This window comes from Syzygium oleosum, unplaced genomic scaffold (assembly GCF_021117445.2).
Source record: "Syzygium oleosum isolate NSW1041296 unplaced genomic scaffold, Sole_v2.1 Sole_v2.25, whole genome shotgun sequence".
Classification (NCBI taxonomy): Eukaryota; Viridiplantae; Streptophyta; class Magnoliopsida; order Myrtales; family Myrtaceae; genus Syzygium; species Syzygium oleosum.
In genome coordinates, this window is record NW_026607509.1 from 739,052 (window position 1) to 751,458 (window position 12,407).

Sequence of the window (12,407 nt, forward strand, 5' to 3'; positions counted from 1 at the left end):
ATCAGAAAAAAAGCGGTGCATCATGGCGGGGGCGGTGGCTCATTGACAACTAGATTCTTTTGCATTCTTGCAATTTACAAGCATTTAATAAGAGTTTCTTATCATGTCATATTGTGCAATTATTTCATTTAGAGGCTCTTGGGTCATTTTAGTTTTATAATACGGGGGTGGTTCTGGTTATGATGAAGAATCCTACCCAAAATTTAATGGAATTCAAAAGCTTTTAGTTTCCGCATCGGATTAGAATACCAGGCCAGGACATTGTAGATGCAGGGGAATGAAGCGCCGAGGTTGGTGCTGGACGGTTTGGTCGGTCTGATTTTCTAAAAATGGAAGACTTCGAAAGCCACTCTGAAGTAGTAGACTGAAAGCGACATGTTAGGAAAATCATCCCTTTTTCTCGTCTGGAGGCACCTCGGCCTCTGGAACAAGAAGGGCTATGGAGATTTCAGGGGGATGATCGAAGCAAAGATTAACTGAGAAGTCTGAACCATTGAGAAGACCCACCTTTTTATGCACCCACAACAATCATGTACAGCCAAACTCCTATATTAAGCTTAACCATCTTGTGACCAACTGCATCTGCACAACACCAACATCGACGTGGCAAAGCAGGAAATATCAGCAGCGCCGCAAAAGAGTGGACCCAAATCAAGATGGCTTCAGAAGATTACAGCACACCAGCTTGAAGTTGACAGTTCAGGTCATGCATATCGAAAAGCAAACCGAATCTGTACATGATTCGGCAGTGACATTATATTTTAGTGTCTGGCAGAGAGAGGCTCCCTTCATTTTCACTACTATTTCAATGTGAAAGCCTCTAAGAAGTTCCTCATTCACAGGATGCTAATTACATGCAACACTAGTTTGTCTAGCACCCGAAGATGCTAATTACATGCCACACTAAGTTGTCTAACAATCAAGAAACGGACATCCCACCTGTGCAGTGACCATTTAGGTTCCCTTTCATGGGACACACGATAGATTTTTTTTAGAAAAGACAATTGCCTCCTGAGAATATATACGGATACCGACAACATAAGCAGGCCTTCAGTGATGGTAAATATCCGAATCAGCACTCTTTTACAACCTCATCACTTAAAATCTCAGTATCCACAATCGATTTTTTCTGTAAAACTTACCTAACAGCTTGTAGCAGTAATATGATTCGATCAGAGTGAAATGAGACCAGTTTAGAATTGAAACTTTGGCACTTATCAATTCCGAGCTAGCAATATCACCAGATATCGCACAAAGAGCTCTGTGACTGGTAATCACATTAAAAGGTCCAGATATGATATTCTGCATCAATCTAAAAGATCAGAAGATGACACTCCTTAATGAAAGACGCTGAGCAATAGCTTCGTGATAGAGATGATAATCTGCATCAATCTAAAATATGAGAAGATGACACTCCTTAATGAAAGACACTGAGCATTAGCTTCGTGATAGAGAACTCTTAGACTAAACAAGATTTCTGCTCCAGATCAGTTGCTTTCATAAGCACCAATTTCCTCTGAACAGCCATGAGAATGCCTATACAGAAAAAAAACCTTTGTCCACGGCCTGACCCGGCATTCACATGTCACTACACCTTCATCTCTGGGACATGATTAAAAACCACTTATCCAGAGGAAAGCGCTCCAACTCTCCTGGGGTCTCCAAAATGCCCCAGCAGGATATTAGCTCAACACCGACTCAGTCATGACTTATCCTATACAATAAATTTCTCACTGATAACATAAAATCCGCATCACAAAGCGTGCCAATGACGTTCCTCCACAGTCCACACACACATTCCGTCGAGGCCGCCTCCATGGCATTCCACCAGACTAACACAGATTCAAATGCTTAACTACACTCACTACGTACCAGGAGGCTGAACTAGTCAAGAGCATGTCGACCGGGGTTCAAAATTGTGGTCAACTTAAGTAGTTCCGATGCCAAAAGGTACTCGAACATCAAACTGAAATTGGTTGCCGCCTATACAAGATCGGACATCATTTCCCGCGAATTCACCTACTAATAATCACATTCTTCTTCTCATCCCAGGGAATGCAGTGCAACAAACAAGCATAAGAAACAACCAAAACAAATGAACAAACCAATTCTCAAAAATCCCATCTTCTTCTAACAAGAGTGGGCAAGTGACTTCACATTTGGAGCTGCTCACTCTGCTCCTGCCCCTGCCCCTGCTCCATTTCCTTCTGTCATTGCCCTCTGCTTCCCTTTCTTCAACAGCTTGTGCCTCGGCTTCAAGGGCTTCAAGAAGCTCGCCTGCAGCCTCACCATCTCCTTCAAAACCCCAATCAGCCTCCGTTCGACCTCCTCCCCGTTCGTCTCCACCGCCCTCAGAACCCTAGCCACCGCCTCCATCGTGCTCACGCACCCGCCGTACGGCTCCTTCCGGAGCACCAGCTCCGAATCGTAGATGCTCCCTCCGTCGACGCTCTCGTCGTAATCGGAGTCCAAGCAAACTCTGACCGCGAACCGCGACAGGTACTCCTCGCTCGCGCTCAGCATCTCCCGCGCGTGCTTCCACGTGGCGTCGAACGCGATCACCACGAGCCCCTCGGGCTCGGCCCGCCGGAGGAGATCGGAGGCTCGGAGCTGCGACAGGGTGAGGGACGGGGAGGAGGAGGAGGAGGAGGTGGACGGCGGGAAGAGGTAGATGGAGGGAGGGAACCGGTCGAGGAGAGGGGAGAGCCCCGGGCGGAGCTTGCGGTGGAGGAGGACGGTGGAGTTGAGGAGGCACCGGGAGAGGACGGGGACGGTGGAGAGCTTGTGGCGGGACTCGTGCGGGTGGTGGAGGACCACGACCCTCGCGGCGGTCCGGATCGGGGGGCTGGGGATGACGCGGCAGAGGCAGACCCGGGCCGGGCGGTCGCAGCCGGGGCACACGCGGCGGGGCTGCGGCGGATGCGGCGGCGGCGGCGGCGGCGCTGCGTCGGAAGTGGGGAGGCGGATGGCGGGTCCTTCTTCTTCTGGCGGGTCCATGCTCGCGCGCGACAGGGCTTTGCGTTGGGCTCGGGCCTTGTTAAAGATCGCGTTTTTATTTGTTGGACGCTTCACGCATTTCTCTTGTTGGACCACTTGCGTTTAACAGACAGAAAACCACGCGTGGACGACTGACTTTGTTTCGTCGTTAACCAAAACGCTCCGACAACCTTCGAATTTGTCGGACGGGGAGTCCGCGTATTCTCGACGATTGTCCTCCTCCCTGGTGGGGTCGCTTCGGTTTCGCGCATCGGGACCGTTGGGTGGGGGTGGTCCTCGGCGTCGACTGGAGTGATATACAAAGGCCAGCGCTTCACCGTTCACCTGGGCGAGGCGAGGCGAGACCAGCGGGATGGCGAGTTCGGCGGCTGTGGACGTCTCCCAATTCGATCACACTCCTTATTACTGGTAACGATCCAGACCCTTGTGGCCGATCGGCTCAGCTCGGCCAATTCCTGTTTTCTCTCCCGTTTCGTCTGGTCGGGTCTGTGATTGTTGTTTCGGTCCATCGTGGACCCAGTTTGTCGGTTTTTCATTTTGCTCTTCCCCGAGTGGAATTGGGGGGAGCAGGAGTGACCTCATCGCTTGTCTTTTCTTGGGCCTTTGATCGTCCGATGGCTGCGTCTGTTGGAATCTTTTATCCCAAGAAAAAGGAAGTGGGATTCTCCTGGAATTCTAGAAAGTTTGAGTTTTTGGTAGAATCGTTTCGTGGGCTTCGGTTTTTATATCTGTAATAGGAGATTATTTATGCGGGGAACAGTGCTTCTTCCTATCCGTTTGAGCTTCTTAAGAATCCTGAATTTATGTTTCATGTTGTTGTTTTTTTTGTTTGTCCATTAATTTCTAGGGTGATATTGCTATATGCTTGCTGTGTACTGGGGGTTGCAGTTTCTCTGTTGAACCAATTCGATTAATTAAAAATGGTTGCTATTTTGATAAAAGAAAAAGTTTGAAGCTTTCAGTTCTTTTTCAACTCAGCAAGATGATTTACAGAAAAACTTCTTGCTGTTGCTGATCTTCCTTTTTTTTCTGCTATGCTCAGACTACCCGGAGGATAAACATGAGATTTGTTCTGTTAAGCAGAAGATGATAGACTATTAGGTGCCTATGAGTAATAACCGGTTAAGTGAGACTTTGTGTTTCTTTCTGGCAGTGAGGAGAATGTCTACTTCCTTTGTAAGAAATTGTGTGCAAATGGGATGGCTCATCCTGATGGATCTGACCTTTATATCATCTTCATTTCTAACGACAAGAAGCAGGCATGCACTTCCTTTTCTTTGAAACTTTCCCATTGTATTGTTTTTCTCTTTCTCTCCGTATATCTTCCTCTGATGGTTCTTTGTGATTTATTCATTTTGTTTCTGTCCAAACAAGTTATTATTAGTCTAGTACAGACTGTGAAGGAAAGGAACAATGGTGATGCACTAGAAATATTATCCCGAATAATTTGAATAACCTGCATTCACTTTTATTCCTGAGGTGGAATATGAGTTACTCTTCTCTTAAGCTGATGAGGGCAGCCTGTATACTGGGCTCGCTCTTATAAAAGATACTACTAGACTTGGAAAATGAGTTCCTAATTGCTAAGTTTGGGTAGTGTAATCTCCCTGTTGGCTTGATATCGTAGGGTTTTTCTTTTCCTTGAAGACAATCTTGAATGAATTTGGGATCTTGAAAAATCCTTTTATGGTGATGCCAGAGACATATTCTTGTTGCTTGCTGATTCCTGCAGACTGCGCTGTGGCATCAGAAGGCCAGCAAATTCACCGATGGACTTGTGCTCTGGGATTATCATGTCATCTGTGTTCAGGTGACTGGCTAGACTTGACATTTATGTGTACTCTGAATAATTTTAATTACTCCTCTGGGAGCATAAACTGTCTCGATTTTACCTAGTAACAGTACAAGTATAATGCTTTGTTTCTCGGCATAATCTTGGAAAATTGTTGTGCAGAGAAAAAGAGATTCCTCTATTGTGGTGTGGGATCTGGACTCTGCCCTCCAGTTTCCTTCTCCCTTGGCTTTCTATGTTTCAGAAACTACACGACCCTGGTTTCAGCTGTTTTCTGAGTATCAGAGGCAAGTCTTTTTCCTGCTGCTACAAGACCTCCTAATAATAACTCACCACTCTCTATGACTTCCCACATGTTGTCCTTAAAAAATTCAAGTGTGCTATGATGAGTAAAATTTGCTATGTTAGGCCTTAGAGGAGCTGAGAGGAGTTGAGCAATAAGTTAGGTCAACAGTATTACGATTTTTTTATTCCTGATTGGCATTTCAGGCCTCTAATGTCAACATTGTAACTAGCTGCCATTCTGGAGTTAATGAGATAATACCGAGGTCAAGTTAAGTAATATGACTTTATCTGACACACTGGGCTTTTCCTTTCATGGTCAGGTTCTTCCGCATTGTGCATGCTCCAATATTTCTACGTTGCTTTGCATCTGATAGAAGACATATGAAAGAGCCCGATGGGACCTGGCAAGCTCAGCCTCCAGCAAATGATCCAATTGTTGCTGAAGGTAAATGCGAAATTCTGTAACTCGATATTTCATGCCTGTTATGGATGTAACTTTTCGAGTTTAGACAATGCCATGCGAATGGTCATAGCATTTGCATTTGTGGGCACTTGCCTGTCAGTTCCATGATGAACTACTAAAATTTGAAGGGATTAAATTCGACAGATCCAGCGTCTACTGCTACTTTCCTGGCTTGTAAATTCTCCCTTATTTACTGGGATTCTCAAGGTATTTCTTGTATCTCCATTAAAAGGAAGGTCCTTTTCAGCTAACTGCATACTCTGCGGTTGCCAAGTAAAAGCAAGCCAGATATTTTGTAATTATATCAGATGGGACCTCAAGGGGAGTTAAGTAGGAGAGAGTGGAATTCTATCATTTTTCTTTAACATCAAGCTTAGGAGGTCAATATTAATACAAGCTCGAAATCTAATTAATTTGCATAAGCTGAGTTAGTAGGGAAATTTTTTTTCTTTTCGTGACTTTTTGGGCTTCCTTCATCATCACTCAGAGTCAGAGGTGTATATAGGAAGCATTGTTTAGGTAAGGTCCTATTTAGTCATGGTCAATTAGTGCCCTTGGTAACTATAGGTTATTTATCTATGAATTATTGAGAAGCCACAGTATAAGGCCGTAGCTTTGTTTGGATCTGTTTGTGCAGATGGAACAGTGCACAATATGAATGAATACATTGAGATTAGGGCTGCCGATGCTGTTGAAAATGTGGATGGCGAGTTGGTCAATACAGTTCACTCCGAAAAACTTGGCATTGTTATAAAAGAAACTCAGGTGGAAGAATTCTTTACGCACGCTACATGATGTATGGCGAGTTCTTTTGTTCGAGAGGGCTTATGGTACAGGTTGGACAATTTCCTTTTTTGATGGCATTGCGTGGATTCAGGTGGTGCGGTGCACTTATGAGTGGACTTGCTATCGTTGAGTAAACAGCATTGGCGAGTTAATTCTTGGAAGTGTTGCGATGTGGAAAAGTGTAGGACTACACACCCGAAAACTGGGTTAAATGTAGGCGAAATTGAGTTTCTTGATGAGATTGGATTTGGTTTCTTTGTTTCTTGAAGGTGCATTATCAAACCCCTGTGCTTGCAGTTTTATCGAATGGATTACTCCAAGAATACATTTGCCTGTCTTTTTGCCCTAGTTTCCAGTAGAAAGGAAAGAATTTTGAGCCGGTAGCCAGCGCGAAAAAAGTTTCTTCAAGCCAAACGTAAATATCCCTTTCTTCTTCTTTCTCATTGGAAACCATCTTATGAGAGTGGAAAACCAAGCTCTCAAATGAGACATCAATGGATCGGTTATTTGAGCACTCACATGAGTGTGCATTCGATTCTATATATAATCCACCCAAAACATAATTCAAGAGAAAAAAACATTTTAGAACAAAAAGAAACCAAGAAAAATGATATTTGAATACAAATAAAATATTTCTCCCATTTTTTTTCTTACAGGCAGCCAAAATCCTCTGCAGATGTCGATACTTGGTAATAGATAAATGTCCCAGAGCCATTTAGCAAATGACCACCTATTTCAGGGTATTGCCTCTGTGCACAGTTGCTCGAGCACAAGTCAACTGCTAAAACTGAGCAATGGATTAAAATGCAAGAGCTCCAAGAACTGCGATGAACTCCTGCTCAAAAGAAAGAATGATGCTCCCAAAATTGACGCCATAAAAGGGCTATTAATAGTAGAAGACTTCAAGGGTCAGTCTCACTGTCTGAAAGCAAGTAATCCTGAATTTGCTCCCTGAAAGTACAAGTGGTGGAACAATGGTAAGATTACTCACAAAGTACTTCCAGTCGGAAATAGGGTTTAGATTATAAGGCGTTGCAAATTCAAGTCCCCTGGAAAAATCAAAAGATACATCATGTGATAGTAAAAGTAAATCCTCACCTTAGTGGGTTAAAATCATATTTATTGGTTTGTTTTGCTTGGGAAGCCAGTGCCTCAGGCAAAAGTGAATAGAACTGCTCCATATCAGAGGCGTCCCGAGGAAGTATTTGGAACTGACAACTAGAACAGCAGGCAGCACCAAAAACATCAGAGGCTGATTGTCGAGTCTCGAGACTGCCTAAAGCCGGCAAGTCAGATTTGTTTAGTGGGCTGTAGCATATGGGACAAAAAGATTCCAAGGATATGGATCCATTAAGCTTGAGATTGGACCTCTTCTGGCGTCGTCGGGTCGCCAAAGGAACATTACAATCATTAATCTCCGGAATCCTATTAAAGTGAAATGGGGTGAGCTTTCCAGCGGTTCTCACAATCGTGCACTCACGAGAAGGATTTTCTTCCTGAAACAAAACTTTGCATCAGCATTGTCTTCACTACACAAGAATGAATATAAATAATCAGACTACAACAATTGGGAATCTTTCAAAAAGGAAATATATTGTACTCTTACTCGATGTCACATAATCACGGCAAATGAGGTTTAATTTCTACAATCAACAGTTCAAGCTCTAGCCTTCCGTTTGTACATTGACCAGAGGCAACAAGTGAACAAAAAGGCCAACCATGGCCTTAAGCAACAAAAGAACAAATAATATTTCTCTATTTTATCATTTATCAAACATTTCTGGCCACCATAGCCAATTAGTCACTCCTACCAGAAGCAGTGCTAGTAAACAAGGTATGGGGGGCAAGAAGAAGGGGCATTACCTGAAGCAAAGCTACAAATGATGACACCAAGCTGTTGATGCTGGAGCATGGTCCATTAGGCAACTCTACAGTCTTAAGGCTGCCCTGCCAAAATGACATAAAGCCCATCATCCACAGTACCATGATCTCAGCAATAAATCACAGATCAACTACACAAAAAGGAAACTGACCTTAACCTGTTTGTGCAAACTAATGTAAAGAGATTATATGCAATTTTGAAAAAACTTTTAAATATCACAGGTAGGATGACAAGAAAAAGAGTACTAAAGGAGGAGTTTACAAACCCATCTAGACGGCATAGCATGCTGAGCTCTTGCGCAAGGCAATCGTGAAGTGGAAGAACTAAAGGGACCCCCCACCTAGCGTCAACGTATTGTATATCTGCAGGTAATGAATAGCCCTGGCCCTGTTAAAAACATAGATAGCCTGTCGTGAATATGCCTTTCCTCATTAATCAGATGGTAATAACTGCTTCCCAGAACTCAATTACTTTTCACTTCATGTTAGATTGGGAAATTAAAACAAAGAAAAGTTAAAAGACTGTAAAATGGACTCCCATGAATAAATGGGCATGCATCAAATGCAGCTCTATTATCCAAGTCAGGCAAAATGAACCTATTCAATGAGATTGAGTATCTGACCGAATAACCAAAAAAGAATGAGATTGAGTCTCTCTTTCCATCTAAACAGGAAACCAGCAACGAGAAAATAGAAGGCATCAAAAAGCAGTGTGGGCTCACACAAACACATGCGCTTGCAGCACGCATGCACACGCATTCCTCAATGCCAATGAAAGGAGATCCAGATTATTCTCTACTTGGTTGAGGTTGAAAATAGATATCGGTCATCAGTTAGACCAACCACCTCAGCTAAACATGCATAAACCAGGAGTTCAATTGGGAGAGAGTTACGCACTGAGAAGAATAGCTAGCAAAAGGATAATTGGTGCCAATGCCTGTCCCAAGCATACATAGTCTCAGGAAATTAGTTATGCTTCAAATTGTCACATTAACTGGTTTTTTGCTGAGTACAGTTGACTGAAGAGAACATCAGTTCTGACACTGCTCCAGGAAACTGATCTTTAGTCATGTGGACATAGGGTAGTTGTAGCAAGAAAGCAATCTACAGACAAAATTTTTATTGTTAAATATAAGAACTTTGCACAACAGTTGTTTCATTCAGAGCACAACAGTTGTTTCATTCAGATACCTGCAAAACACAAGTTGTGGCTTGGAATAATAGTACCGAGCTAATAATAAGCGAATTCCGAGTTGAGCAGGAACAAGATATTTTTCTAATCCAGGTGAAAGAAACATTTACAGTTTAAATCACAGAAACTCCTAAGTTGTGATAAAACCAACCATACTCTATTTTGCCCGCAAAATTCACAGTAATTCCACGCTCAGCATGCCCAAGCAAACTCTATCATCTATAACTATTAACAAGTATCACTCCAATGAGATCATTTCCATGGAGATGTCGATAACTTTGAAAGGAAAAGCTATGTTCAATTAAAATAATTATTTAGCAGATGTGAATCTGAACCTTCACGGTGGCAGAGAGGACATGGCTAGCAATTCTTGAAGTGCACGATCCCAACACGATTCTATTGTATCCGTTATCAGAGGCGATCTACAAGATAGGCAAAAATTCAGCATTAATGAACCTTTTCGATCCTCCATAAAATTTGCATTAACTTACAATTCATGGTCTAACCTTTTGCAAGGACAACATTCTCAAGTGCAGCAGAAGATCTTCTTTCCCAGTAGCGTCAGTAACTCTATCTAGTAGCTCCTTTAACCGGTCTTTGCTGTCTCTTGACCCTTCAGAATAGACACTTTCTATAGGAAAGATATGCAGCTCTTTAGTGGGTGGGGATAGTTGCGATACCATTAACTTGATATCTCCAAGTACTCTATCCATTTCACTCGACGGAATCGGATAAGCAGTGCATTCATCGATGAAAGCAACTCCAACACCAAACACTGGCAACGATCTATCCCTACTCGCATCAAAGTTCTTTTGCGCCTTGTATTGCATATCATGCACAAACTGCAAAGCCACCCTACAGAGCATGTCACCATAAGAAAGACAATCAGACGTCGCATTGATGATTATACCAAACAAAGTTCAATCCTTGCTAGGACTATGCCTTTTTCCTAACTAATTCATGCAAGCAAGAAAAAAAACCACAGTAAAACAATCCCTGGAATGAAAAAGAACACAAGCTTAATTATTTAATGTAATGCACCAACAGTAACACCACCACTTAACTTCCCCCTACTAGCACTACATACCCTACGCGACACAACACGGCGCGTTTTTTTTCAGGTTCGAAGAAGAAGAAGAAGACGGACCTGGAGGCATGGCCACCGGAGAAGGCGACGAGAACGTTGTCCGCGGGAGAGATCATGGCGTTGGAGGTGACGGCGTGCCTGAACTTGGCGAACACGTTGCTCCGGAAGCAGTCGGCGCAGAACCGGCCGACCTCGCCGCCGCGGGCGACGGCGGCGGGAATCGGCTCGTTGGCCTTGCACTTGACGCAGACGGCCCCGGAGCTGTGGACGGAGGCGGCGGCGGCGGCGGCTGAGCCGGCGACGTCCGATTTGGCGGAGGGATCGTCCTCATCTCTGTGGCAATTGGATTGGCAGTTGGAGCCATTGCAGGCCATGCTGCTCAGGTTCAAAGGCGACAGCTTTATCTGAGGGTTTAGGGTTTAAATTCGAAGATCGGATGCTTCAATTAGCTTCCCGCATTGAAGGGGAACAAAAACAGAAAGCAGGTTGATGACGTCATGATATTCAGGGAAAAGTGTTGGAAAAGTCTTAGACACGTTGCATTCGTATCAATTTAGTTCTAAATCTTTTATTGGTGTTAATTTAATCTTAAATCTTTTGACACGGTGCATATCTAGTCATTTCGATTAATTTTGACAGAATAGTATTGACATGGACGTTGGTCGGCCTAGCCGCAGGTGAACCGGTGTTGACGTGGACAACATAATATTTTATTATTTTTTCTGATTTTTTTTCCTTTTTTTTCTTTCATCTTCCTTTTGCCGGTGACCGACCACTGGCCACAGGTGACGATCGAGCAAGCTGGCCTCACCTGGGCAAGGTCCGCTCACCGGGCGTCGCCTTCGCCAGATCTAGTAAGGGGAGCCCTTGAAGGGGCTTGCCCTCGCTCAGGCCAAATTTAGCGAGGTGAACCCTTGTTGGTTGTGGCCGGTGGTCGACCATCGTCCGTGGCCGATGACCGGCAAAAGGCAGAAGAAAGAAAAAAATCATAATTTTTTTTAAATATTATTTAAATTTTGTCCATGTCAATACGAATAGTGCTACGTAGGCCGGCTAACATCCACGTTATCAATATTCGGCCAAAATTAACAAGAATGATTGAATTTGTACAAATGTAATAGATTTATAACTTTTCCGACACTTTTCCCCACTTTCGATAGATCATAGAAGATTAAAGTGAATCTTTTACACTTGCACCCTGGAAGTTTGCTAGTGAGGATGACCCTCGTGGGGCGTTGCCTTGATGCGACAATGCCCAAAGAGGTTGCCTTGGCCTGGGCGAGGGCTGGCTTCGCCAGATTTAGCAAAGGGAGCCCTCGTTGGGGCTTGCCCTCGCTTGGGCTGGCCTCGCTTGGGCTGGCCTCGCTTGGCCGGCCTTGCTTGTCCAATGGCGACCCTCACGCAAGTGAGGCCAGCCCGCCTAGCCATGGCTGGTGGTTGGTCATTGCCTGTGCCTGATGATTGACGAAGGAAGAAAAAGGAAAAAGAAAATAAAGAAAAAATAATAATAAAAAATTATCCACATCAGCATCAGTGGTCACGTAGGCCAGCCGGCATCCACATCAGTAATATCTGCCCAAACTTGGCTGGAAAAATTAAATTACTAAATTGGCACAAATGCAATAAATTTATGACTTTTTTGACACTTTTCCCCACTTTCAATCAACCATAGAAGATTAAAGTGAATCTTTTACACTTGCGCCCTGGAAGTTTGCCTCTTATTTTACATTGTACCTTAGGAGCTCATTTTTAAGGCATTTTGCCCCCAAATCTCTTGCAACTTGTATCATGTGACCTAACCTTTTAGTGATGTTATGCATTTTTAGCATGAACGTAGTCGCTTTCGAATAGCGTCCTAGTAATTGTTCGTTCAGCCAATACTTCTTCAAGAAACGGACGGCAATTTCCAGATAGTTACCGGCTT

The 12,407-nt window shown here is 43.8% G+C and overlaps 3 protein-coding genes across 3 annotated transcripts; 1 reads left to right on the forward strand and 2 right to left on the reverse strand.

The window, feature by feature from the left end:
- Positions 1–2,034: 2,034 nt before the first annotated feature.
- LOC130134898 (tRNA-uridine aminocarboxypropyltransferase A) lies at positions 2,035–3,139 on the reverse strand. Its single transcript, XM_056302789.1, has one exon. It carries the CDS (start codon positions 2,995–2,997, stop codon positions 2,170–2,172), a length of 828 nt encoding a protein of 275 aa, XP_056158764.1. The 5' UTR covers positions 2,998–3,139; the 3' UTR covers positions 2,035–2,169.
- Positions 3,140–3,197: 58 nt separating this feature from the next.
- Positions 3,198–6,585, forward strand: LOC115674626 (protein N-terminal glutamine amidohydrolase). Its single transcript, XM_030597080.2, has 6 exons — positions 3,198–3,405; positions 4,151–4,256; positions 4,730–4,807; positions 4,952–5,076; positions 5,395–5,519; positions 6,175–6,585. Exons 1-6 carry the CDS (start codon positions 3,350–3,352, stop codon positions 6,330–6,332), a joined length of 648 nt encoding a protein of 215 aa, XP_030452940.1. The 5' UTR covers positions 3,198–3,349; the 3' UTR covers positions 6,333–6,585.
- Positions 6,586–6,820: 235 nt separating this feature from the next.
- On the reverse strand, positions 6,821–10,952 carry LOC115674625 (cytoplasmic tRNA 2-thiolation protein 2). Its single transcript, XM_030597079.2, has 7 exons — positions 10,544–10,952; positions 9,903–10,251; positions 9,732–9,818; positions 8,471–8,592; positions 8,187–8,265; positions 7,422–7,819; positions 6,821–7,274 (listed from the first exon to the last, which is right to left on the reverse strand). Exons 1-7 carry the CDS (start codon positions 10,855–10,857, stop codon positions 7,226–7,228), a joined length of 1,398 nt encoding a protein of 465 aa, XP_030452939.2. The 5' UTR covers positions 10,858–10,952; the 3' UTR covers positions 6,821–7,225.
- Positions 10,953–12,407: the final 1,455 nt, after the last annotated feature.